The following is a 24,348-nucleotide window of genomic DNA, read 5'->3' as shown; positions in this document are numbered from 1 at the left end:
CTCTCCCTCTTTCTCCCCTGCGCGCGCGGTTCCAGGCTTGCGGCGCGTGTCCGTGGCCCTGACGCACAGCCGGGGCCGACGCAGCCAATCAGGCGGCCAGGAGCCGGGTGGGGGCGGCCGCTGCTGGCTCGACCGCCCCTTTGCCAGCCTCGTTGCGGAGGAAGCGGCGTCACAGAGGCCCGAGGCGGAGAAGCGGCCGCCGCAGCCACAGCAGTCTCCAGGAGGCCCAGGGCGCCGGCGCCGTCCCTACCCACGCTCGGACCGCGAGGGTCGTAGTCGCCATGGATTACGGGGAAGGTGAGCGGCGCCCCTCGTCCCTTCGGAAAGCCGAGCGGCCAGGGAGCGAACAGGCCCCGGGGGGGGGGAGGGGAGAGTTAAGAGGTGGCTCCGGCTCAAAATGGCGGCCGGCGGGAAGCGCTGCGGAGGCGGGAATGGCGGCCTAGGCAAGGCGAGCAGGGTCTCGCGGGTTCTGGGACCGGTTTCCTAGTAGCGGCCTTCTCTGCGGCAGGAGGCTGCAGAGCTCTGTTCTGGCGCCTCGCCTTACTGTTCCCAGCAGCCAGAATAGGCTTCGGGTCTTCATAAATCCCTCCCTTGCGCGACTGTAAATCCCGTGGGGTGTGTAATACGCACAAGGAGTGGAAACCCGCGAGATGGTCTTCTGGCTGCAGCTTCGATGCGCATTCGGCCTTTCAAGCCACGCCATGGTTCTTGATAGAAGCGGTCGGGCGACCGTAAGAGCCGAGGACTCGTAAGGAGAGAATTAAACGGGAGCAGAGGCACCTTCTCTTTGGAGGGGTAACCTCGCTAGCCCATGGGAACCCTTGTCCTGAATGTGCCTCAGCCCTGTGAAAACGGCTTCCTGTCTGCGTTCACTTCCCTTTCAAGGGCATGAGTAGCTTGTCATATTGAGCGTTTAAAAAAAATTCTTTACATGATTTATCTTCTGCCTTTCATTGGGACTCAGCAAAATGGGACATCAAGTAAACAGAACAGTCGGATTTGGGTTTCAGAAATCGAACCAAGAGAAATCTGAAGCGCATCATAATCATTGATATTTGTGGGAATTCTATAGTAGAGTCAGTACAAACTGCATAGAAATACTCTTCTCTTTTTTGAAATTATGCATTAAGGTAAAAGGTAAAGTTATCCCCTGTGCAAGCACCCGGTCATGTCTGACCCTTGAGGTGACGCCCTCTAGCGTTTTCATGGCACACTCAATACGGGGTGGTTTGCCAGTGCCTTCCCCAGTCATTCCCGTTTACCCCCCAGCAAGCTGGGTACTCATTTTACCGGCCTCGGGAGGATGGAAGGCTGAGTCAGCCTTGAGCCGGCTGCTGGGATTGAACTCCCAGCCTCATGGACAGAGCTTTCAGACTGCATGTCTGCTGCCTTACCACTCTGCACCACAAGATGCGCTAATTATGCATTAGAAAGGTGATATTACTTCTGTCCACCAGGTGGCAATCCAAAGCACAAAAGCAGACTAGTAAAGCCATTTTCTTCAGTCCAGGGGTAGCCAAACTGTGGCTCTCCAGATGTCCATGTCTAGATTGCATCTCTCCTCTCAACATGTAATTGAGTATGCCCGTTTGGCTGTTCTGTCCCCACACACCTATTCCATTCCTACCCTGGAACCCAAGGATCCCCAGTGTGGCACCACTAATACATTTTCCGGTGCCTGCCAAGTATTTTTAGAAAGCAGGTGGGGCATTGGCCAAGGAGGCATCTGATTGGTTGTGCAGTGTTATTTTTTAAATGGGAGCACAAAGGATCTCTGCCACTGCAGCACAAGGATCTCTGCACTACGCTACTAAAGCTGTAGTAATCATTTTGTGACTGGCTCTACCTACTGTGACAGCCTTTTTGTTGCTGTGCCCATCATTTTGTGTCAGAATTACAAGTGTGCCGATAGGCTTTAAACAGTTGGAGACCCCTCCTGTAACTGATGTCAGCATGAATCATTTCATTTCTTGTGCACCTGCACTACTGTTGTATTTTCCCTAGGGATGATAATGCCTTTAAACAACAGGCTTTTGTGTTATATTGCATTTAGGTATTTAGGTTACACACACATATACTGGTAACTTTAAAAAAAAAGACTTTTCCACCACAGTATTTAACTTGTAAGTATAAATATCTCAAACTAGTGTTGTAAGGTTTATGAACCTATATTTTTTGTGATTTATTGTAAAAAATGAAATAAAGGCTTACAGAATTGTGCAGCCAAATGCATTAAAAGGTGCATTGAGCAGCTAAAGGTATAGGAAGCTTAGTGCCAGGTAAAACCAAGCTGGTTTAGATTCTGGATATGCAACTGTTAGGGTTGATTATTTAAAAAAAACCCTCATCAAATATTGAACAGTTAATGCTTAAGTATTTTATTAGTTCAACTGAAAAGATTGGTTAACTTGGTACTTGTACTACTTGCTGAAACACATTTGTTAATGTTTGTTCTCTGATTTGTCAATGCCTTAGAAGTTTTAATATTGTAACATTTCTTTAAATATAAATGACTGAAGCATTATTTTGCATTTTTTACCTTGGAAAAAATTAAGCCAACCTACAATTTAAACATTTGGGGGGAAATGTAGAATGGCAATAAAGCCACATAGTGCAAAGGAATGTTTTCATTTTGTTATCAAGCAGAATGCAATTAGGGTAGACCTAGATAATGACAATTAGTAATAATAATTTCTTATGCTGTGCAGTTTGCACTACAGGTTTAGGTGGCAAGCAGCCATCATTGCTACACTTAATAGCAGATGGTATCATAAAGAAAAGACATAGGCAGCTACAGTCCGCAGAGTGGGATTCTTACCTTTGATATAATATTTGACTCTGATAAAACAATTAGATAGTCAATTGACTGACATGCTAGCCCTAGTTCCAATAAAGAAAGATAATGGGAATCTTGTAACATGAAGGTACAGGTTCTTTGCCTGTTGTTGGTGACATTGTATGTGGTGTCATATCATTGATTCTCTCCACTGAGGGAGATGTGTGGCTCCTAAGAATTTTATCTTGTCTTCTTGTTAAAATAAGACCTTTCCTTTTTAGAAATGGATCGTGACTATGGGCATGGTGCCTATGGTGGCCCAAGAGCTATGGACTCTTATATGAATCAGTCATACGGAATGGAGAGTCATGGAGGTGGCGGTGGAGGCGGGTAGCAGGTAAGATGCTGAATTAGTAGCCTTGAGTATTAATTGTAATTGAATTATGTAGTATATATCTTTGGCCCAATTTAAGTGTTCCTTGAGGATGCTGCATTGAGTGAGGCACTGTGCATGTGTTTTAGAATGGTTTTTGCTTTTTAAAATGTACACTGCCGCAGTGCATGTTTTGTTACTACTGTTAGTTTGAATTGATTATATCATTACCATTAATATATGAATATAGAATTTATAGTTTAATTGAATTCAGGTTGATTCAGCATTTTTTTTCTTTTAGCGTTCTGTTTGCAAGGAACACTTAAATTTAACTCAGTTAACGTTAAGTTGCAAGAATATTGGTTGATAGATTGTGTCTCATGTCCAGATTATTTCATTGGCAGGTACTAATTACACTAAAATACATATGTTTGGTCTACTTCACAAATTTTTGGCACAGTGATCTTACAGTTTATGTAGTTAGCGTTGTAGAGATATTTCTGATAAGCTTTTGAATTTGTACTGTGCCTGCAGTTTATCCAAAAGGAGAAATAAAACACTGGATGAAGTATTATAATTAGTTGTGTTCTTATCCCTATGGTTGTGAAAGACTAGATTGGTGATTAATTCTACAAGTTATATATCACTGCACAGTTCTATTCAACAGCTGATTGAAATATCTAATGCTTGGGGGTTTGCTTACCTAACTGTCCTGAAAACTACTGCTTATCTGTACCTACCATTTAGTAATCTGCATATGATTGAAACTGACTAGTCCTCCCGTAATTGACATTGTTTGTTGTAGTGTAGACAGTCTTTCAAAAATGCAAGTCTTGTTTCACTATAGTTTTTTTTTAATGGGGGGAAATTATTATACTATGGTAGGCAAGGGCAGTTCCCTTGGTAGTTTCCCTTTTCTTATTTACTGTGTGTTAATGCTTTGGATAGACTAATGGCCTCCCCTTTCTGCTGTAGTTGTACATGACAGTAATGTCCTCCTGGATGCTCCATTTTCTAATTCTCAGTGACTAAAATGTTGCATTTGACTTTTGGTAACAAGTGTTGCCTGTATATACACAACCAGTTATTATCACTATATTTCAGTCATACTGAAGACCTGTTTGCGTCTTTTCAGTTATGAAATAAGATACCAGCCTTATCCTCAAGCATATACATGTCCTAAATATAATAGTAAAGGATGGGGCATACTGTCAATTGTCACCCTTGCGTTTGGAGGATTATGTTTTGCAAAAATCTAAAATACAAATTAGCAATAAACCTTTCAAGGTTTAAAAGAAAAAGTATATAGTTTATTCATTGCCTCATTATTGGTATCTGTCACGACCTTCCCAGTTAAGGGATAAAGTTATTTTCAATGTTGAACTGTTGTTAGGCATGGCTTTAAAGATAAGAGACATTTAATGAACTTTTAAGTCTGTGCAGATGCCTGCATCTCTTAAGACTAGGTCTGGGCACAAACAATGAGGTTTAAATACTACTGAGAATTAAATTTAATAAAATTCAGGTATTCTGAACTGTAATGTTATATTTATGGAAAAGTGGCTCAGATAGCTTTCTGTCTGGTCACAACTTGGAATTGCCCAGACCTAATCAACATAAACCCTACCAAAGTAAAATATACATTGATTTTAGTTGATAAATGTCAACTGATAAACTGTCTTTTGAAATGTTTAACTTTAGTAAGCTTACTTTTTTTTTCCTCACTGCAACTTTTCCAGGTTTGGACCTTATGAGTCTTATGACTCCGGGTCTTCTCTGGGTGGGCGAGATCTGTACAGATCTGGCTATGGTTATAATGAACCCGAACAAAGCCGCTTCGGAGGTAGTTATGGTGGTCGATTTGACAGCAACTACCGGAATAGCCTTGACTCTTTCGGAGGTAGAAACCAGGGCGGGTCTAGCTGGGAAGCACCTTACTCACGCTCAAAATTGAGGCCTGGGTTTATGGAGGACAGAGGAAGAGAGAGTTACTCTTCCTACAGCAGTTTTTCTTCACCCCATATGAAGCCTGCACCTGTAGGCTCTCGGGGGAGGGGAACGCCTGCTTACCCTGACAGTGGATTTGGAAGCAGAAACTATGATGCTTTTGGAGGACCATCAACAGGCAGAGGCCGTGGCCGAGGAGTAAGTACAGAATCTTTTCAGATTCTTTTCACTAGTCACTCTTTTAAACCCTTTCAAGACCATAGCATTTAAAACAAATGGCACTGTACATCACAGTGCACTTTTGGCCAAACTGTTAGGGCTGATGACCTTCCAATCCCTTTTGGTGTTTACTTAGAACATCATACCCAGTCTCTCTTCATTTGCAAGACATTAGTTGCTAAGGTTTTATCAAATCTCTCCTTTTCTTTGAAAGGTGAAGATTAAGGCAATGGGTTTGGTCTAAAAGGGATTAAAAGGAATTGCATTTTTCCTTGTCAACACTAGCGTCTTGGCTAGTGGGAGAAGTTTTGAATCACTGTAAAGGTTAATTAGAACCTTTCTCAGTTTTGAGTAGGTTAAAGGTGCAATGTATGAATGCTATTAATTTTAAGGAGCGAATGCTACAGGGCAGATTTTGTCTAGGATGACAGGCAATTAGATCTTTATATACATTCCTAATCAAACTTAAGGTCCTCAGACTTATATGGAGGGGGTGGGTCCAATAAAGGTAGGTGATTAAAAAAAGAAGCTGGCTTAAAAATCACAGTTAATCGGACACCATCAACTTGAAATCATTACCAAATGCTAATTTATGAAACAATTTGTTTTTTATAATTGTTTAATGTTGAATGCGATATTTCAGTGAAGCCTCAGATTGTGTAATTGTGCACACCATTAAAAATTCAGATACTTGCAGCAAATTATTAAAAGGTGTTGTACACCTAATAGCATATTTCAGGTTTATGATGATGTCTCATTAACTTTTAAATTTTCTATCTGACTTAAAAGTACAAATAGTTCAGCTAATGAAGTTTTTATTAATCTTATGTATGCTATCTGAAAATTCATAGTATATTTCTTTAAGAAGTCTTAAAGAAAAACAGGTAGCTTACTAGAAGATAACATTTAGGTATTCTGCATGTCTAAGCTGCTTTTTAAAAAAAAAGTTGTACCTGTGTGGCTTTCATGAGGCTATAATTGGCATAATTAGATTTAACTCACAATGATATAAACAGACCCAGTAGCTTTCTTGTAGTTTGATAACAGACTGCTTTGCAGATCTGTGTAGCTCTTGGCTGTCAGACTTAAAAATATATATTTATGAGCTTGAGTAAGTTAAAAATCATAAGGAATACTGACCACTACTTAAACCTTAGCTTGCCTCTCTTGAACCCTGAATACTTTGAGGATACATATGCTAATTCTTACTGTATTTAAAATGCATTGCACCTTTAATAGATTATGGAAATATTTGCTTATGCAAAAATAAATCTAGAAAGTGTCCTTTGATTTATGTACATACTACATGGAGATATTTCTAAAATGTTCTTTACTTAAGGCCTTTTATCATACAATTTGTAGAGAAGCTGAAAGCTGAAATTTAGAACATATGCATGGATTTTGTTAATAGTATATATAATTATATTGTAATTACTTTTAATATGTTGACTGGTAGAATTAAAGGTTAATTACAGTAGAAAAATGTTTTACAGATCTGCTGCCTTAAGTGTTAGTAGGTTTAGCTTTTTAATATTAAAGATGTCTTCATGACATGATACATATTTCTGCTTATATCATTTCACTTATCCAGTCAGTTAAGTTTTCTTGTATAGTACGATCAGTTCCTTCTCCTCAGTTTTCTTCTGTGCCTTTTAAATTGGTTGGTTTTATGGCTTAAAGCATTTGTTTCATTACCTAGATGTCCAAGATGGGGATCAAAAGAGAGAAAATAAAGAGTTTTTATGTCTGTGGCTGCCAAATCTGAATCCTTAATGGCAAAGATCCCTCTACTGCTGCAGAAAGAACTGGATAGAAAATGGATTATATTTTACTGTGCTTACTGCTGACAATCTTCTTGTCCTGTCTTGATATATTAGGGGTGAACAGAAGGGTTTGGTAGTTAGCAGTCTGATATGGGCAATCAATGTATACTGTTCATGTCCAGCACTGGGGAGCTATGCTGTTGCCTCTAAACATACAAGATGGATTTTTACAGATTTACTTGGCACTCAACAGATAGCCCTGTAGAGATGTGGGAGGTGTATTTATTTGAAGAATCTGAAGCGAAGGACTACAACTAAAAAAGTACTGGTGTTTATGACCTGGACTAATGACTTTGAATAAGCAGAAATCAGTTTAATATAAAACATTTATGATCAAGTAACTGAAAAAACCTAATGAGCTTGCTATTTGGGTGTATGTTAATTTACTAGTTGATGTTTTCTTCTAAGTAAAAATGTTCATAAATATGACTATATAGTAATTGCATTGTATCCTGTCAGCCATATCATTTTCTAATACTTGCTATTCACCTATTTGCAGTACATGGGAGACTTTGGAGGCATGCATAGACCTGGAATTGTGGTAGACTATCATAACAAACCCAGTACTGCAGCAGTAGCTGCACGAGGAATAAAGAGAAAAATGATACAGCAGCCGTATAATAAACCAGGTGGGACATTTATCAAGAAACCCAAACTGACAAAACCTAATGTGAAGATGAACCAAAACAAACCTAGTAAGTAATTGAATGAAAGGTGCGAATTATAGAGCTATTTAACTTTTTTCTGAGAGGACACATTTATAATGCTTTGCCATTCTTCATTTTTCAGCCTGAAAGCCCTTCTAATGCCACCTCTTTATAATAGAGGTTGATCGTTGCACAAACTAGAAATTTTAATCTGGTATTTGGAAAATGAGATTATTTTGACAGATTTGTGCCTATTTCCTGTGTTGGTGAAAATTCAGTCCCTTTGGTTATGAATTGATGCATATATTTTGAAACCCATTCTAGCTTCTTTTATTGTGAAGACTGCTTGCTAAATGAAATGATGCAGTAAGGCTGTCAGGCACAGGTTGTTACCAAACATTAGTGAGATTAAATCTGAATGTTTAAGCATAGCTTTCAAGCTAATAATTTAGTGGAAGATGATGGAAAACAAATATCTGGCCTGGTTTTTTTTCCCTCCTGAAGGCATTAATATCTGAACCATATGCAGTGTGGTATGGAATAGGAGCAACCTCTGGACTCTGCTACTCTCTCTTTCTTAAAAGTTCATTGTGTGGAATTTCTTGGAAAAATAAGCTATTTCTAGTCTTACACTGAGAGCACTGCCATAAATGGCATCATCTGCTCATAGGATATGTCTGGCCTGATCACAGTTTAGCTAGAGTGGTTAAATCTGAGAGTTGTGATTAATTAAACATGAACAAACTGGCTTCCCATTAGCTGGCCTCGTGTTGGAAATTGGGTTCCAGTGCCACATGGTTTTTTACCATGCAAGCAGACTATGGCTTTGATATCGTAGAAAAACTTAATTGAAAGCTAGAATATTTCAAGAGCTTAATGAAAACTGAGATGGTAAAACTTGTTCAGATGTAATAGGCAGACCCTTAGGCTCATGATTCAAACAAAAACCTGTGTGGGTGTGTGTCTCTCAGAGAATGTACAGAATGTTTATCTTCAGTTTCACGTATTCTGTGGGAGGTAGGTTTGGCTAGTTAATGGAGATCAACAAAGTATGTGTATGAGTAGGCCCTACTGTGAGGACCAGGCATGCATATTGGTTGCAGCATGTAGTTGGGCACTCCATCATGTATCTCTGATTGTGGAGGCTCATTCCCCATTATAAGTGTTGTCAAGCTGGTGCTGTCCTTTATGATATGACCCCAACATGATTTTTTGAAATTTTACTCCTTTAAATTAATGGCAACTATTTGCTTATATGAATAAGTGAAATAATATTTTAAAGGACACTGAGAGCAAGACCCCAGGCTCTGTATTTAATCAACTTTCTTGTGCATTTGTGAATCATTCAGTAAAATGTTTAGTTTCTTGTTTCCTTCATAGATTCTGTGCCAGGAATAATGCATGTCATAAATGCATGGCCTGTGTAACCCTACTTAACATAGGGTTGGGAAACTTTATACATTCTTTTTGCAGTACGATATACCTGGCTAAGTTAAGAGGCTTCTCTTCTACAAGAAGCAATGTTTCTTCCTTTCTCCCTTAATTTTTCTTCTTAATGACCACAAGAAAAAAGCCTTCCACTTGTGCCTTATAGTTGTAATTTTTCCTTTAAATTTCTTTTTCCTGAAAATAACTTCAAAATTTGGCTTGAAATGTACACCTTTGCAGTGGGGACTAGCTGTTATGCGTTGACTTCAGATTTAAATATTATACTGTATTCAGACACATTGTAATTTTTAAGAGGTTCACTACTACTCCTACACATGTTCCTGTTTTCCTTGCATAGCAAGTTCAGAGAAGTTGTGAGCAAGATTCCATATTATCTGCTCTCACTAGGCTTGATGGTCTATGAAATTATGTTAATTGTTGCATATGATTTTACTGTTGGAATTTGAGATTAAGCATGAAAAATTAAACTGATCATTCCAAAAACAATATGAAGAGAAATGTTTTATGTGTAATACATATGATACTTGTGAATTGAAAATGAGTGGTGTGTATAACAAATGGAAAACCAATTACACAGTATGATGCTATAACCCCACAATTCTATGATGTTTTTTTGTTGTTTTGTTTTGTTTTCATAGACTTGCTTTTTGTAAAAGTTCTTGTGAAGAGAGCTTGGCTAAATCAAATTGTATGTAATTGTTTAATATGAACTGTTACCGCATGCCAACAGTCTTTCTTCACAGTATGTTCTGTTCTCTAAAATAAAGCTTCCTATTTTTCCAGTTTCTCAAGGATTTTAAACAAATTGTTAGGTGAGACAGAATGTGCAGTTTGATACTCTTTAAATTTCTTCCTCCTTTCATGCTAATAGACCCAAAGACGCCAAGCAAGAAAACTACTTATGAGGTAAAGATCTCTAGTTCTGCAAAATGTTTTGCATTCCAAGTACTGCTAGAATGCATCTACTTTATTACAGTAGCAGTCAGCATGCTTCATCTTTGCAGTCCCAGTAAGGCAAATATGTCTACAGGCATGGTAGTCATTGAGTGTCCTTTCTAAGAGCACTTTTCCTTGGAGAACTTGCAAAGCAGCTTTGCTAAACTAGTGTTGGAAACAAGACTGAGAATCCTTGTGTGTGGCTATACTCCAGAGGCTTTTAAACATTTAACATTTTAGAAATACCAGTAATCTTCAGTTATTGATAGCTGGCAGTTGTTAGATGTGCTTCGTGTTTATTTTTAGTAAGGGATTAACAAATACAAGATTAAGTCCATATTCAAAACAAGGTTTCATCTACTTAAAGCTGTAGGTATAAAGACTTAAGTCTGGATATCGTAAAGTATTTTATTGCATTTGTAGCTTCTAGTAGAAGTCAGGCTTCAGGGCCTTATAGTACCTTATGGGATTATAGTTGGATTCTATATAAATGTGTTGTTTTAAAATCTGAATTGTATTGTCAAATAACAGATGTTGAGTCATCGGCCGGATCAACAAATTAGCAGTTTGATTAGTTCCATCTGGTTTATTGAAACCATGTTGCTAGTGTTACCTTCTCTTGAATTATCAATCTAAATAGATCAGAAAATGGTGTATGCTTGATTGTCATTGTAACACATTGGAATTTGAAACACATGCTTATGTTTATGTGAAACTAGTGTCTTATAATATTGCACCCATGAATTCTGAACCATTTTCCAATTCTGTGTATTTTAAAAAATTATATTCCTTGAAATCAGTTTGGAGCTCTTAAGTAAGCAGCTCACACAGTTCTGAACAGCATGATTACAAATCTTAAATAGTCAGATCAGAACGGTGGCACACAGCTTAACTAACGGCATGAACATAATCTTTTCCAAGTTTGAAAGTATTTTAACTTAGTAGAATAAAACCATTTTCATGGTTTTTCTAAAAGCACCAGTTGAGAAAGAATGGTGCACCATGAGACTGACAGAAAAGATCTTTGTTCCAGAAGGATGCATCTGGTTTCATTTTACAGAGGAACAAGGGCTCACTACACCAAACTGTTTAACCATTCCCAGGAAATTGTTCCCTGTTTTTCTGCTGTAGGAAGCTGAGGCTTGGAGAAAGGTCAAAACTGGCTGGTTCAGTTCAGGAAAATTCTGGCTTAGTTTGGGAGTTGCCCCAAACCCCAGATTGGAATTTATGTTCATGCCTATTCCAGCTTACATTTGTACCTAATGAATATTGTATTGGTATTGATTTGAAAGTAGTGCAATAATCAGCTGTTTTTCACCATACATTGGTTGTTTGCACATACTGCGTATTAAAACAGGTAAACTACCTATTTCTAGGTGTAGGCTGAAATCTCATTTAAACCTTTCTCTTGATGTGCCTTAATATTGTATACCATCTGTATGATATAAGGAATACTGTAAGAATGTTACAAATTATATAGACTTTATTTTCTTGAAGAATTGTGGGTATATCTCATACTGTGTAATCGACTTTCCATTAAACTATCATGCACCTTTTGGTTTGTGCCACTATAATTGCTTGGCCAAGTGGAAACTTTTTTGTCCCAAAATTACACTATCCTGTGATCAGAACTTTGGTTTGGTTGAAATTCTAGTGTAGCAATAAACTTGTGGATTCATCAGTCATGGCACCTTAACAAATGCACAAGTCTTTATTTTTAAGTCTTCAAACAAATCATCATACTGGAAAAGAGGACTCTAAAGTTCAGATCTAGACTTAGACTTCCATTCCCCTCGTCTGTATAAGCTAGAAATTTAAAGATGTCTGCTGGCCTTGAGAGGCAGGATGCAGACCATATCTCTACAGAACTCCATGTCAGAAGGCTTATGCAGAAATAAAGCAAGAATTCATTTGCCTGTTCTTTGGGCTTTGGAGGTAAGGTGCCACATTACAAATTTGTCCCTATGGGGTAGTTTGGAGGGGGATGGATTCTTTCTGGTGATGTGGTTTGTGTGTGTGTCTGTCTGTGTGGGGAAAATGTAGTTCTTGTTCTATAAAGTTAGGGAAATAGTACTTGAACCCACCAATATCATTGTGGATGGTTCAGATGCTTAGTCGGTTGTCAGATGCTATTGAGCAGTTAGTGATTTAGTGATTCATAATAATCGGATACCTGTTTTTAATAAGGCAGACTTTTCTTTCAAAGTGAATGCAAAAGAGAACAGCTGTTTTGGCTGCTTGAAAATCAAGTCTGGATTGACACTTTTAAAATCCCATTTCAGCACATGGACTGAAAGCCTGCCACTCCTATAAATGTGGGGGATTCTATTCTGTAACAGTGTTTTGAGATTATTTTTCTACTCTAGTCACAAGTTTGGAAGAATAAGGAAAAGCATTCCGATATTTATGATAATGTCGTCAGACATACAAATGTAGCAAAGTAGGGAAACCATACTTTTGATATTAAATCATACTTGAATTAAAAAGTTGAGTAGTTTGCATACTTTCATGTCATCAGTACTGTGTTTTATTTCCCCAAATTATGCAAGTAGTCTTCACAATAAAGCCAGCATGTGTCTAGCATAGAAAATGTAAATTTTACACTCCAGTAAGCTTCGGAGATCTCCAAAAACATGTACAGCATCCACTTATAGCTCTTTCCCATTGTCTCTGCTAGGCATCTACTGAGAAATGCCTTGGCAATCTAGCCATTATTAGATTATGGTGGTTTAACTCTGGGTTCAACTTTTTCAAAACACAACCCTTAATCACACACTTATGCTAAAATGTTTGAGTGTTTGCTTTTAATTAAATATACCGCACCCCTTGTAGATGCCATTTATATTCATGGCTTGAGTTTATTCCCACTTATGAGACAATAAATCAGGGATAGTCAAACTGCAGCTTTCCAGATGTCCATGGACTACAATTCCCATGAGCCCCTGCTAGCGAATGCTGGCAAGGGCTCATGGAAATTGTAGTCCATGGACATCTGGAGGGCTTGCAGTTTAACTATCCCTGCCATAAAAGATTGTGAGGGAGAGGTAGGTAAGTTGAATTTTATATTTTCTCCCTTGCTAAATTTTGGAATTTACAAGTATTTATTCAGATCTTAACCATTTATAGGTGTCAAACCAGAAGTGAAAAATGAAGAGGAAGAAAAACGTCGGATTGAGGCAAGAAGAGAGAAGCAAAGGCGTAGGAGGGAAAAAAACAGTGAAAAGTATGGTGATGGTTACAGGTTGGTGATAGAAATGTAATTAATATTTTTTACACTATTTTTTATAGTTACAACAGCTACAAGTCCTTTCCCTTTGCTTTGCTTCCCTCCATACTGTCCCATTTCTGAATTCTGATACCACAGGTCTCATCAGTTTCAGACATTTAGGAACAATGTCGTATGGTACAATGTCGTATGGAAAGCATTAATTATGTACCACAATAACCTGTTATAAGAACAGCAGGTCTGTAGGCAGGCAGTGCTGTGGAATCTCCCAAATAGTTAAAACCATTTAGAGAGAGAACCATGACTTTGTCTTGGATAGCTTCCGAAGTGTGACTTAATCGTTGTGATCTGTGAACTGGTAGAATATAATAACAGAATATGAGAAGCTGCTAGCCCTTTTTGTGGACTCCATTCATAGATCTTAGGAGAGCGAACATTAAGAGAACATTTCACTACTGATTATAAATTTGTCAACATTTATATAGAATTCCAGATAAACTCACCAAATGCACTGTTTGTTACGTTGCCAAGCCAAAATTAGAAAAATAGATTACTTAAAAAAATTAGTTTTGATTAGCTGGAAGGTGAAGTAGACAAAAAGCTTTTTTTTTTTCCTTTATATAAAGTAGCTGTAAGGATGAGCCCTGACATGAATAGCCCAGGCCAGGCAGATCTCCTCTCAGACGCTCATCAGGGTTGGTCCTGGTCAGTATTTGGGTGGGAGACCACGAAGGAATACCAGGGTTGGCACGTAGAGGCTAGCAATGATAAACCACATCTGAACATCCCTTTTCTTGAAAACACTACAGGGTTGCTGTAAGTCCACTGTGACTTGGCAGCAGGGAAAAAAGATACTGAGTCAACCTGTCAAATTGTTTTTCTCCTGTTATGTTGTGATTATGACACATATCTTATTCTAGGAGGTGAATTTTGCTGTTCTCTGGTTTACTCAACCTCCAGATTGGAAGCTGTATTCTGTTTCAATAAAAATTTGCAAATTATTGGGGCATTGACTTTTATGACTTAAAATGGGAATTGTTGAGTTCTAGTCAATAAATAGCCTCTTGTGGTGCAGAGTGGTAATGCAGCAGACATGCCGTCTGAAGCTCTGACCATGAGGCTGGGAGTTCGATCCCAGCAGCCGGCTCAAGGTTGACTCAGCCTTGCATCCTTCCGAGGTCGGTAAAGTGAGTACCCAGCTTGCTAGGGGGTAAAACGGTAATGACTGGGGAAGGGAATGGCAAACCACCCCGTATTGAGTCTGCCACAAAAACACTAGAGGGCGTCACCCCAAGGGTCAGACATGACCCAATGCTTGCACAGGGGATATCTTTAATTTTAGTCAATAAATGTTTATGCATGTTAATCCAACAGCAGAAGAAAGAACCTACCTTAAGCTATAATTAACAGTTAAATAATTTAACAATGAATAAAAATAGAGTTTATCTTATCTCTTTTAATAGTAATCAAACAACCAAAATGGACTCCAGATATGTACGGTTTTCAGTGTGGCATTTTCATCAGTGGTTGTTCCAACCAATATGTGCTGAGGATCTATTCCTTCACTAATTCTGTGATCTATTATTCTCTACTTTTAACAATATATATTAACCTTTCGCTCAGAGGTATGGGGAGCAGTCTTTTGACCAAGCTTCCTCATACCTTTGAGCTAAAGGCCTAAGGACTAGATCCCCAGCACATATTAATTGGAACAACCACTGATGAAAATGCCACATTGAAAACGGTGCAAATCCGAGTCCGTTTTGTTTTATTACTATTAAGAGAAGAGATAAGATAAAACAATTTAACAATGAATTAAAATAAGTGTTTAACTGTTAATTCTAGCCTAGGGTAGGTTCTTTCTTCTTCGAATCATCCTTTTCATGGTATGCATGTTAATCCTGCAGATTTTTAAAGTACCCCAAGGCTCATTTTTCCCCCTCCTTCTATGTATAGTGTTCTTTCTATTCGCCTATTCTCAAAATGGTCTGGTATTCTGAGAGAAGCTTTAAGTACCCCTAGTAGGAGCTCCCTCCCATCTCCATAGGTCAGCAGGCCTCGTCGTTGATCTTGAATTGCCGTTGAAATTCATGCATCCAAACCAGTTTGGCTTATGGCATGTGGGATAGCACTTTGAGAAAGGAATTCCAAAGTCTCTGAGTTGTGGAACTAGTTGTAGAACTCTCCAGGACTTAGTTGGATCTCATGGAAAGATGCAAAGAACATGTGGAAAGGCAGTTTTTGCCACTTTTCCTCCTGCTCCAATAGCCCTTCATCTTAGCCCTCATGCTACCCATGGAGGTTCACTGTCCCCTAAAAGTAGCATTGGGGGGCATTTCAGGTTGCATTGGAAAATGGGTGGTTAGGAAATTGTGCTTCTGGGCATGGAATTTAGACAAACTCTAATCTTTTGTGTTATGGCATGATTTTAAGCTAGGTTTGTTCCAAAAGAAGTTCAGTTGTGGTCCATAAGGTTTGCTTCCAAGTGAATTAGAAAAGGATTGTATTAAGAGATCAAAATAATGTAAATCCATTTATATTAAAATGATTGCTTTTAACATTTTGATTAACGCCTAAGCAATTGCATGTAAGGTTAATGAAACAGATTTTGAAATGGAAGACTAATATTTGCGCATATGTCTTCTGCTAGAATGGCATTTACCTGCTCATTCTGTAAGTTTCGGACCTTTGAAGAAAAGGACATTGAAGCTCATCTGGAAAGTCCTGTGCACCAAGAAACTTTAGATCATATTCAGAAACAAACCAAATTTGATAAAGTTGTTATGGAGTTTCTGCATGTAAGTAGCTGTTTTGTGTGAAGTCTGTTAATGAGGATGCTATTTGCATATTACATAAAGAAACACACTGGGATTAACCTTCAGCTTTGAAAAGTGAACAAAGCTACAATGTAGACGGTTTTCCTAAATATAAGCATGGGTAATTATAACTTCTTGAACATGTTATTTATTTGCTTTTACATATCAGGATTAAAAAAATGAATTCAGGGGTCAAACGATTTCCTCAGGATTGTACAAGAGGCTTGTCAGTAGCCTAACTGCATTGAAATTGTTTCCCTTTGAACAGGAGACCTTTTTGTCACATCGCCTACAGCTTTTGATTCACCCTCTCAGTTTTAAAAGCAGCTGCTGTGTAGCCTGGGATGGTGGGACTAGGCTGTTTGAAAATAGTTATTTGGGTCATTTACTTGTTGGTTCATGGTTGATTATTTCAGGCTATAGGAAGTGAACTTTGTGTAAGTTAAGATATTTAATTCCTTAAAGTGGTGAATACTTTCATTCTAGGAATGTATGGTGAATAAATTCAAGAAGACGGCTATGCGTAAACAGCAAACTGCTAGCCAAATGGAAGCTGCCCTGATGGTTGAAAAAGATGTAATGGAAGGCAAGTGGCTTGTGGAAGTATCAGTTTTATGTCAGAAAAGTGATTTGATTGCATAGGCACTGTCCAAACTAGCATGTCATACAGACCAGCTAGTTTCTGTACCCTGCTACTTCAATAAAAGCAGCATTTGCAAGGAGCAATTTACAGAAGAGACTTGATGGCAAAGAGAAAGTATACTCAATCCTTACCCATGACTATTGATTTTTGCCTTGGGAGTTTTCTTTACCTCTTTTATTTACGATTAACACTAATGTTCCTATAAAAAGCTTTTAAAATTATACTTTTAAGACCTTTATTGGCCACATTTCTACCTTAAAGGAACTCAGAGTGGCTTGCAGTGTCAATAACAATGAAATACATTAAAACCACTAATTAAAATAAATAGTTGGGAACTGTTGGTAGGTAGAAGAAGTAATCAAATGCTGTCATAATTAAAACTGCCTTCTAAAGACAGAGGGAGGGGGCCTCACTGGGAATGTTGTTCCATTATCATGGGATTGCCACTGAAAAGACTCTTGTGTATCCATTCCTAGCCCCAAAGAAGTGTGACTGGCCTTGACCAGGGCCCCGGTCCCCAACTTGGTGGAATGAGCTCCTGAAAAACATCAGTGCCCGGATGGAGCTAACACAGTTGCACAGGTCGTGCAAAATGGAGCTCTTCCGGTTGAGGCTAGTATGCCTGGAAGATTAGAACATCCCATGAGCCTTTTTGACTGAGAGGGATCTCCTACATCTCTCTGTTACAGCAAAAAAGCTAGACATTTAATGTTAGCTTTTAGTAAATTTAACTTTTTTAGAAGGTTATATGCATTTTTCAGTGTTGTACTCCACCCCAAATGACGGACTCATAAGGGGGTGGGCTTATAAATTCAAATAATAAAGAATAAAGCATTTTTGGTCAGTAGGCAGTCAAGAGGGCCTCTTCCTGTGATCTTAGTTCCCAGGCTTATGGAAAACTGTGATCTTTCAGATACTCTGGGATCAAAACTACATAGGGCTTCCAGCACCCTGAGTTGGGATCAGGAGCAGATCAGAAGCCAGTGTAATTTGCTGTAGGATTGAGATCATATAACTGCCCCTGGCCAGCAGTCTAGCCACAACATTCTTCACTAGCTGCAGTCTCCAAACATTGTTCAAGGGTAGCCCCAAGTGGAAGGCATTGCAGGAGTCCTGTCCTGTATGGCAGTATTCCCCAACCTTTTTATCGCCGAGGACCACTCAACGCCTTTTACTGAGGCCTGGTGGGGGGGGGGGTAGTTTACTCCTCTACTCTCAACCACTGCCCTAACACTCTCTGATCGCTATGGTAATGTTTAAACATCCCTTCAAAATAAGATACAGATATGCCACAACAATGAAGTGTGTTGTAAAGGGCTGGGGGGGGGGGGGAGAAGGCGTCCTTCGGGGCCCACCTCCAATTAGTCGAAGGACCACAGGTTGGGGATTGCTAGTATCAACTAGTAAAGTTTGTATTTGTGACTATTCATATATGAGTTTTCTCAATCTATAATAGCCTATCCCTGCTGCAGTAACAGCAGCTTGGCAATCTGCTGCAAAGTTTCAGTGATTCACACTTAACTGATGCCTTTTGCAGGAAACTGATGCCTTTTTAGCATCGTTATTTCAGATGGAATTTGAAAGGATTATGTTTGTTTGTTTTATATTCATTGCTTTACATTTAGATTTCTAGTTTGCTTGAAGTTTTTCTCAATATTCTCTCATCATATCTTTATTTCTCTGTTAGGTGTTACGGCTGATGATCATATGATGAAAGTTGAGACTGTTCTTTGCTCTGCATGTAGTGTGTATGTTCCTGCACTACATAGTTCTGTTCAGCAGCACTTAAAATCTCCTGAACATACAAAGGGAAAACAGGTAAGACTTAGCTATTCAGTTGGCAATTCTGTTGATTGTTCATGAGGGACACATCTTCTGGCGTGCCTTGTCAAATGGAAATGTAGATGGACATGATATCTGTTGTCCTGCCCACAAAGCGCACCAGAAGATGGGGTGGGTCGAGCCAGTGGCCGCACTGGGGCCTGGGCAGCCGCTGTGTGACCCACGGAGGCCAAGGCAGCAACAGAGAAGCAGGTAAGCAGGAGGGGGAAGGGAAAGGAGGGAGAGTGTGTGCATGCATGCGTGCTGGAAAGGGGGGATAACGGGGAAGGGGGAGGGAGTCTTTGTGTCCGTGTTTGTGAATGAGGTAGGCGGGAGGAAGCAAGGAGAAGGTTCAGAAACCAACAGGTAAGGGAATCCTCTATGTCTCTGTGTGTGCGTGTCTGTGTGTCTGCAAGGGAGGGAGGAACGGGGCCCTGACCAGGTTGCTCCAGAGCAGGTATGTGTATCACATACCCTCAGAGTCAGACTGTCAGGACAATTTTTTTTTTTTTTGAAAATCAGGGCTTGGGTAAGCTACCCGCTAGTATGTTGTCTCACGGAAGTCATGTTGCTTTGCCAGAGGTCTAATCATTTTGAGACAGAATTAATGTGCAAAGTGGATAGAATGTTTGCAGTGTAAACATTTAAATACTGCTGGAAATAACATATAGCAACTGCATATTACAGATGCGAATTGCAATATTATATATTTTGCCTTTCTCCTGAGCAGTTCAAGGTGCACAACAGTTAAATAAAAAGACAACTCCTTAAATTATTTTAAATGTTACAATTTTAAAATGTAAGCATTAATAAGATCACCTGACTATATACATATTTATGTATATAGCTTGTTTTAAAACTTCTGACTGGATACTCTTAAAAGCATTTTCATATTATAAAAAATAATGCTCACAAAACTGCTTCCACTCAGAGGTGCAACCCAAATCCTGCTTGGCTGTTGTTCAGATGGGGGGAGGATTTGGAATCTGTTGCACGTTTGCACCGCTGTGTGTGCCCATTACCATTTTGAACTTGAGGGAGAACTTTGTCAGCTAACAAAGGGGAAGTGGAACTTGCAGATAATCTTACCAAATCATGGTGAATTTTTGCATAGGCAGAATGAAAACCCCAAAATTTTAGTGTATAATTTAGGATTGGATTGAAGCCTTTGTGTGTTCATCAGCATCTTTAGTTGTATCCTGTTGAACAAGATATAGATCTTGCATGAGCAGTAGTTGCAGAGAAGTGCCCAAATTTTCTGAAATAAAAGTCCACCTGCCATTGATTTGAAACTTAAGCCAGGACCTTTTATAGCTGAATTTAAAGCCAAATGTTTAAATGGCACACAGATTCAACTCTTCTAATTAATGTCTTTTTCTGTTTTCTTTAAGAAACTTGTTGCATGATTCTATAGCCTTTGTTGAAATTTATATTGAATGACACTTCAGAATAAATGTGTAATGTTTACTTTTGCTGTGTAATTTCATTCATAGACTTACAAAGAACAAATTAAGAGAGAGAGTGTCCTCACTGCCACCAGCATTCTGAATAACCCTATTGTGAAGGCACGTTACGAGCGCTATGTTAAGGTAAGTAGCAGTAGCAATTTGAGTTCATCATCACTGATTTGAAGGTGGTGTGATATTGGCTCCTACATGATTCTATTCAGATTTTCTTGAAAAGCAGTCCTTTCCTCTGGGCAGTCCTGTGCCGGTCAGCTCCCTTCACAATGAATATGAATGATTGATTAGCATCCTTGGGGTTCTAGCTATCAACACATGATGGTTTGCCATATCTGTGTTTATTAATTTGAAGACATGGGCAAACTGTGTCAGTCCTAAGCAACCAGTCCATGCAAGCATGATTGGTTCTTGTCTGTACATTGCAATTCATTATGTTTACCTATCTCTTCATTTTTACTGTGACTTAATTTTGGAATTAAATGCAAAGGAATGTATCATAATCATGTTCACTGGTGGGGAGAGATTCCAGGGTGTTCAGAAGACTGCAGTAGGAGCTGGATTCTGCTCACACCTAATCTGATCTGCTGTGATATATGAATGATAGAAAATACAAAATCGGAATAAATGTAAAATATAGACAAGAACCTATTTGTTCAATTTCATATTTCATTATTTTGTTAAATGCTCTGCATTTATAAGTTTTCCTGATAACTTAAAGGTTTTTTATCTCCTCCCCCCCCCCCCAGGGTGAAAATCCATTTGAAATTACTGATCAGAATCCAGAGCAGCAAGGAGAAGATGAAAAGGCTGATGAGCCTGTAGAGGAGGAGGAGGAGGAAGAGGAAGAAGAGGAGGAGGAGGAGGCAGAGGTGGAGGAGGCGGAGGAGGCAGAACCTGAGGAAGAGGAAGCTGAAGCTGAACCTGAAGAACAGCCCGACTTCACTCTTGACCAGACGGAAGATAATTAAACTGATCACGAGTAGAGGAAAATGCGCCATTATTTTTTCTGTTAACGTGGTTGTGTAAAGTTTCCAGTAGTTAAGCATGAGATTGTGTAATCATCTTTACCCTGTGCATGCATTCCATTCAGATTCATAGACATTTATATAATTTTTTTTAGCTTTGCTCAAAATGATAGTTAAGGCTGTTTTAGTTGTGTTTTTATAGTAACTAAGTGTTAGTACTGATACATTATTGTATTGTGTACGTTTTAAATGTTGTTTTCTCCTCTTGTGACATTAAGAATTTGATACAATAAAGTTGATTAGTCATTTCAGTACAAAGCTATGTCAGCTAAATGCTGTGTGATTTTAACAGCATATTTACTTCTAGACTGTGTAAACTAAACAGAATTATGCTGGGAGTGTGGCTGTCTTTTGGACTGCATTACTCGGTATAAAATATATGTTATGGTACACCTTGCAGCTTTTTTTTTGGTGAAAATATACATGTTTGTAGCAATAAAATCTTTTGGAAACTTCAGTGTCATGCAGTTTAATTAGGTACTTAGAGCTTTTGGGAGGGCTGCACATAAGAGTGGTGACTAGAACTTGTTGAATTTTTACCTTTATATTTTTATATTATATATTATATATTATATTTTTACCTTTATTATATATGCTCATGAACACATACTGTTATGGAAGTCATCGTGCTATTTTTCTAGCAGTAAAAACTAAATGAGTTGCCATTTTAGTGAAGAACTAATCCAATCAAGTTAATAATCAAGCACTTGTATGCAAAAGTCTACTGGAAACAGTAATTGTTGCATCCATGAGGTAAAAGGAAGGCTCTCTTGCTATAGCCATTGCTTTCCCAAGTACTGAATGTGGCTGTATTTCATTCTCTGCTCCACATATTTGCTACCCTTTCAGCTTCTTCTGCTCACATCTTACTGTTATCAGGTCCTTAGACCAGTGGGTACACTTCCATGTCTATCTGTTGTGTGGGTCTTAGTGACTAATTGATTTGTCTTTCTGTTGATCAGTAAGATCCGATTCTGCCTGAAGTAAGAAAAAGTGGTGCTAGATGGAAAATCCTTATGGCTAAGAGATTACTAATTTCAATTTTATATTCTGCCCTGCAGCTCCTCTAATTTACTGCCAATGTCAATCAGATATGTCTGGGAAGTGCTGATGGTCAGGGATCTTTCCCATGTTTCTTTTTCCCTCCACTACTAGCAGACTCTTAAGATTGGACTAATGTGGATTGTTTGCTAAGGGGAGGGGGAGAGATGGAGGTGATGTTATCCTTTTCCTCTCCCTCCCCCAACATGGTTTCTGCAACTGAGAGAATCAACTTTTCCAAGGTTGTTTGAGGGGAGGGGTAGGAGAATGTAGGAAGGATTTTCAACCCTTGTGAGAATCAGTTCTTACCGATATAACATTTTCCCAAGGAGGCCTCATTGGTGGATACTTAAAGCCAGAAACTGGGGGCATGAACAGGCAAGATGAATCTTCCTACAAACCTGAGAAAAGTCCTAAATTTGCGGAAAAATCAAATATTTAAGGGTGGTGGTGTCTAAAACGTGGAGAAACTGGGCCTGTAGCTTTAAGAAGTAAATGTCTGCTGGCTGTTGCTAGGCAACTGCACAATGTCAATGAAAGGCAGGGAGGGAGCAGGTCTTTTCAGGACTATTTTGGCCTCTGAGGTAGGACTCATCAGGGACATGTCCAGCAGTAATTGGGGCTCTGTAAGTTGCTAACATGCAACTTGCTTGACTCGCTCAGGAGTGACAGACTGCTGTTTAACAGCAGCCTCCCCCCCCCCCCCAAGCTGGTGTATTAATAGTGGGATGGGGGAGACCCAGGTTCCAATCAATACTTTGCTGTAGGAACTCACTGGATGACCCTGGCTGCTTTCATACATTCTCAGCCTAACTTCACAGGTTGGTTATGAGGAAATAATGGAGAACAGAATTATGCAAGCTGCTTTGAGTTCACGCCTTGAGAAAGGTGGGATATAAATTTAAATAAAATGGAAGATTGGAACAGATAAAAGGTGAGTTGGGTGTGAAGGAAAAGAAGGAAAGGTTGAGGATATGGGAACTGCTGGAAAAAGGAAATTGGGGGGGGGGGGGAGAAAATTTCCTAACATGCAATTGGGCCATTTTCCTGGGGAGAAGCTGAAGGAGGGCAAAAAGATTGGTTGCTGGACGGGAAAGAAGCAATATAAGGGAGCATCTATGGGGGCTTTAAGAAAATGAGGAAAGATGCCTCTGCACATCTTTGCAGGTTCTGTTTGTAGACTATGTACAGAACAAGGTGATTTATAGTATTTAAAACAGTATGTAAGCACCTACAGTACAAAACAATACAATTAAGCCCCCCTCAAAATCCTCTGGGTGCAGCTCCTTAGAAAACCTGGGATGCTTAGCAGTGTGAAAGCGAAAGGATTTAGTGGGGCTTTAAAGATATTTGATCTTTAAGGAGGTAGCATATATTTTATGCAGATAATTAGAATGAATGTTGCTTGATCGGCCCAGTTAAATCTGACAAAAAATGATTTTATACGGTGAAGGCTTTTATTTGTCTTGCATACTAAAATTAGGGTCCTACCAGCTTCCCGTATGTCTGTGTTGCACATAAAACTTTTGGTATGTAGTCCAATCTTCAAGGGAAAATCCAGTACTCAGGCTAAATCTAGTTGCTGAGGTAGGCATTGCCACTGAGAGTAACAAGCCCGCCCCCCCCTTGGGGTGCTAAGACAACTGCAATACAGGCTGTAACCAGAATGATTTTGGGGTGGTTTAAAAAAAATAAACATTGCTTTCCTGCTAAAATTCAACTCTTAAGAAGAAAAAAACCCCTCCAGAAGCACTTTCCCCTTAATCATCTCATATACCCTCTTTAGCTGATATTTTTGATAGCATTACTTTGATCCATTCAGTTTGCCTAGGATAATAAATGAAGTCCCGCTCCCCACTTCAAAATTCATTCATTTTTGAGATCATTCCTCTGGAGTACTAAAATCTTGGGAGGGTTTTAGGAATGCTCCAGAGGAATGCTGGCAAAAATTGCCCTCCCAGGTGGCTGTTGGGAGCTCACAGCACTGGAGATGGGCTGCATGCTGGCTCTATCCCGCTGCAAGTTTTCTGTGCTTCAACGTTATAAACTGTTGGAGAATGAGTGATTCGTTTTTTAAACAGGATAAAATGGCAACGTTAAGTGCTGGTGTAGTTTGTCATTTGCATGATCCCTGCCTATTATT

At 39.1% G+C, this 24,348-nt stretch overlaps 1 protein-coding gene across 2 annotated transcripts; it reads left to right on the top strand.

The window, feature by feature from the left end:
• The first annotated feature begins 130 nt into the window (after positions 1–130).
• Positions 131–21,621, top strand: ZNF326 (zinc finger protein 326). 2 transcript variants are annotated; one of them, XM_077333064.1, is made up of 10 exons: positions 131–297; positions 3,058–3,150; positions 4,873–5,294; positions 7,638–7,833; positions 13,297–13,411; positions 16,047–16,194; positions 16,699–16,798; positions 18,543–18,673; positions 20,170–20,265; positions 20,886–21,621. In XM_077333064.1, the coding sequence occupies exons 1-10, from the start codon at positions 282–284 to the stop codon at positions 21,105–21,107; spliced, it is 1,539 nt and encodes a 512-aa protein (XP_077189179.1). In that variant the 5' UTR covers positions 131–281; the 3' UTR covers positions 21,108–21,621. The 2 variants fall into 2 exon arrangements, with proteins under 2 accessions (XP_077189179.1, XP_077189178.1); XM_077333063.1 differs by lacking the exons at positions 131–297; positions 3,058–3,150 and having other exon boundaries at positions 3,183–5,294; positions 13,297–13,426.
• The last annotated feature ends 2,727 nt before the right edge of the window (positions 21,622–24,348 follow it).

Source organism: Paroedura picta, chromosome 4 (genome assembly GCF_049243985.1).
Source record: "Paroedura picta isolate Pp20150507F chromosome 4, Ppicta_v3.0, whole genome shotgun sequence".
NCBI lineage: Eukaryota > Metazoa > Chordata > Lepidosauria > Squamata > Gekkonidae > Paroedura > Paroedura picta.
Note: the sequence above shows the minus strand (reverse complement) of the source record. Positions and strands in the feature narration are given on the sequence as shown.

What these genes read in the sequence shown, in the direction of transcription:
- ZNF326 (XM_077333064.1), top strand. An exon ending in GATGAACCAAAACAAACCTA is followed by an intron (nt 7,834 to 13,296) that starts GTAAGTAATTGA and finishes AACCATTTATAG; the next exon opens with GTGTCAAACCAGAAGTGAAA. An exon ending in TGAAAAAGATGTAATGGAAG is followed by an intron (nt 16,799 to 18,542) that starts GCAAGTGGCTTG and finishes TTTCTCTGTTAG; the next exon opens with GTGTTACGGCTGATGATCAT.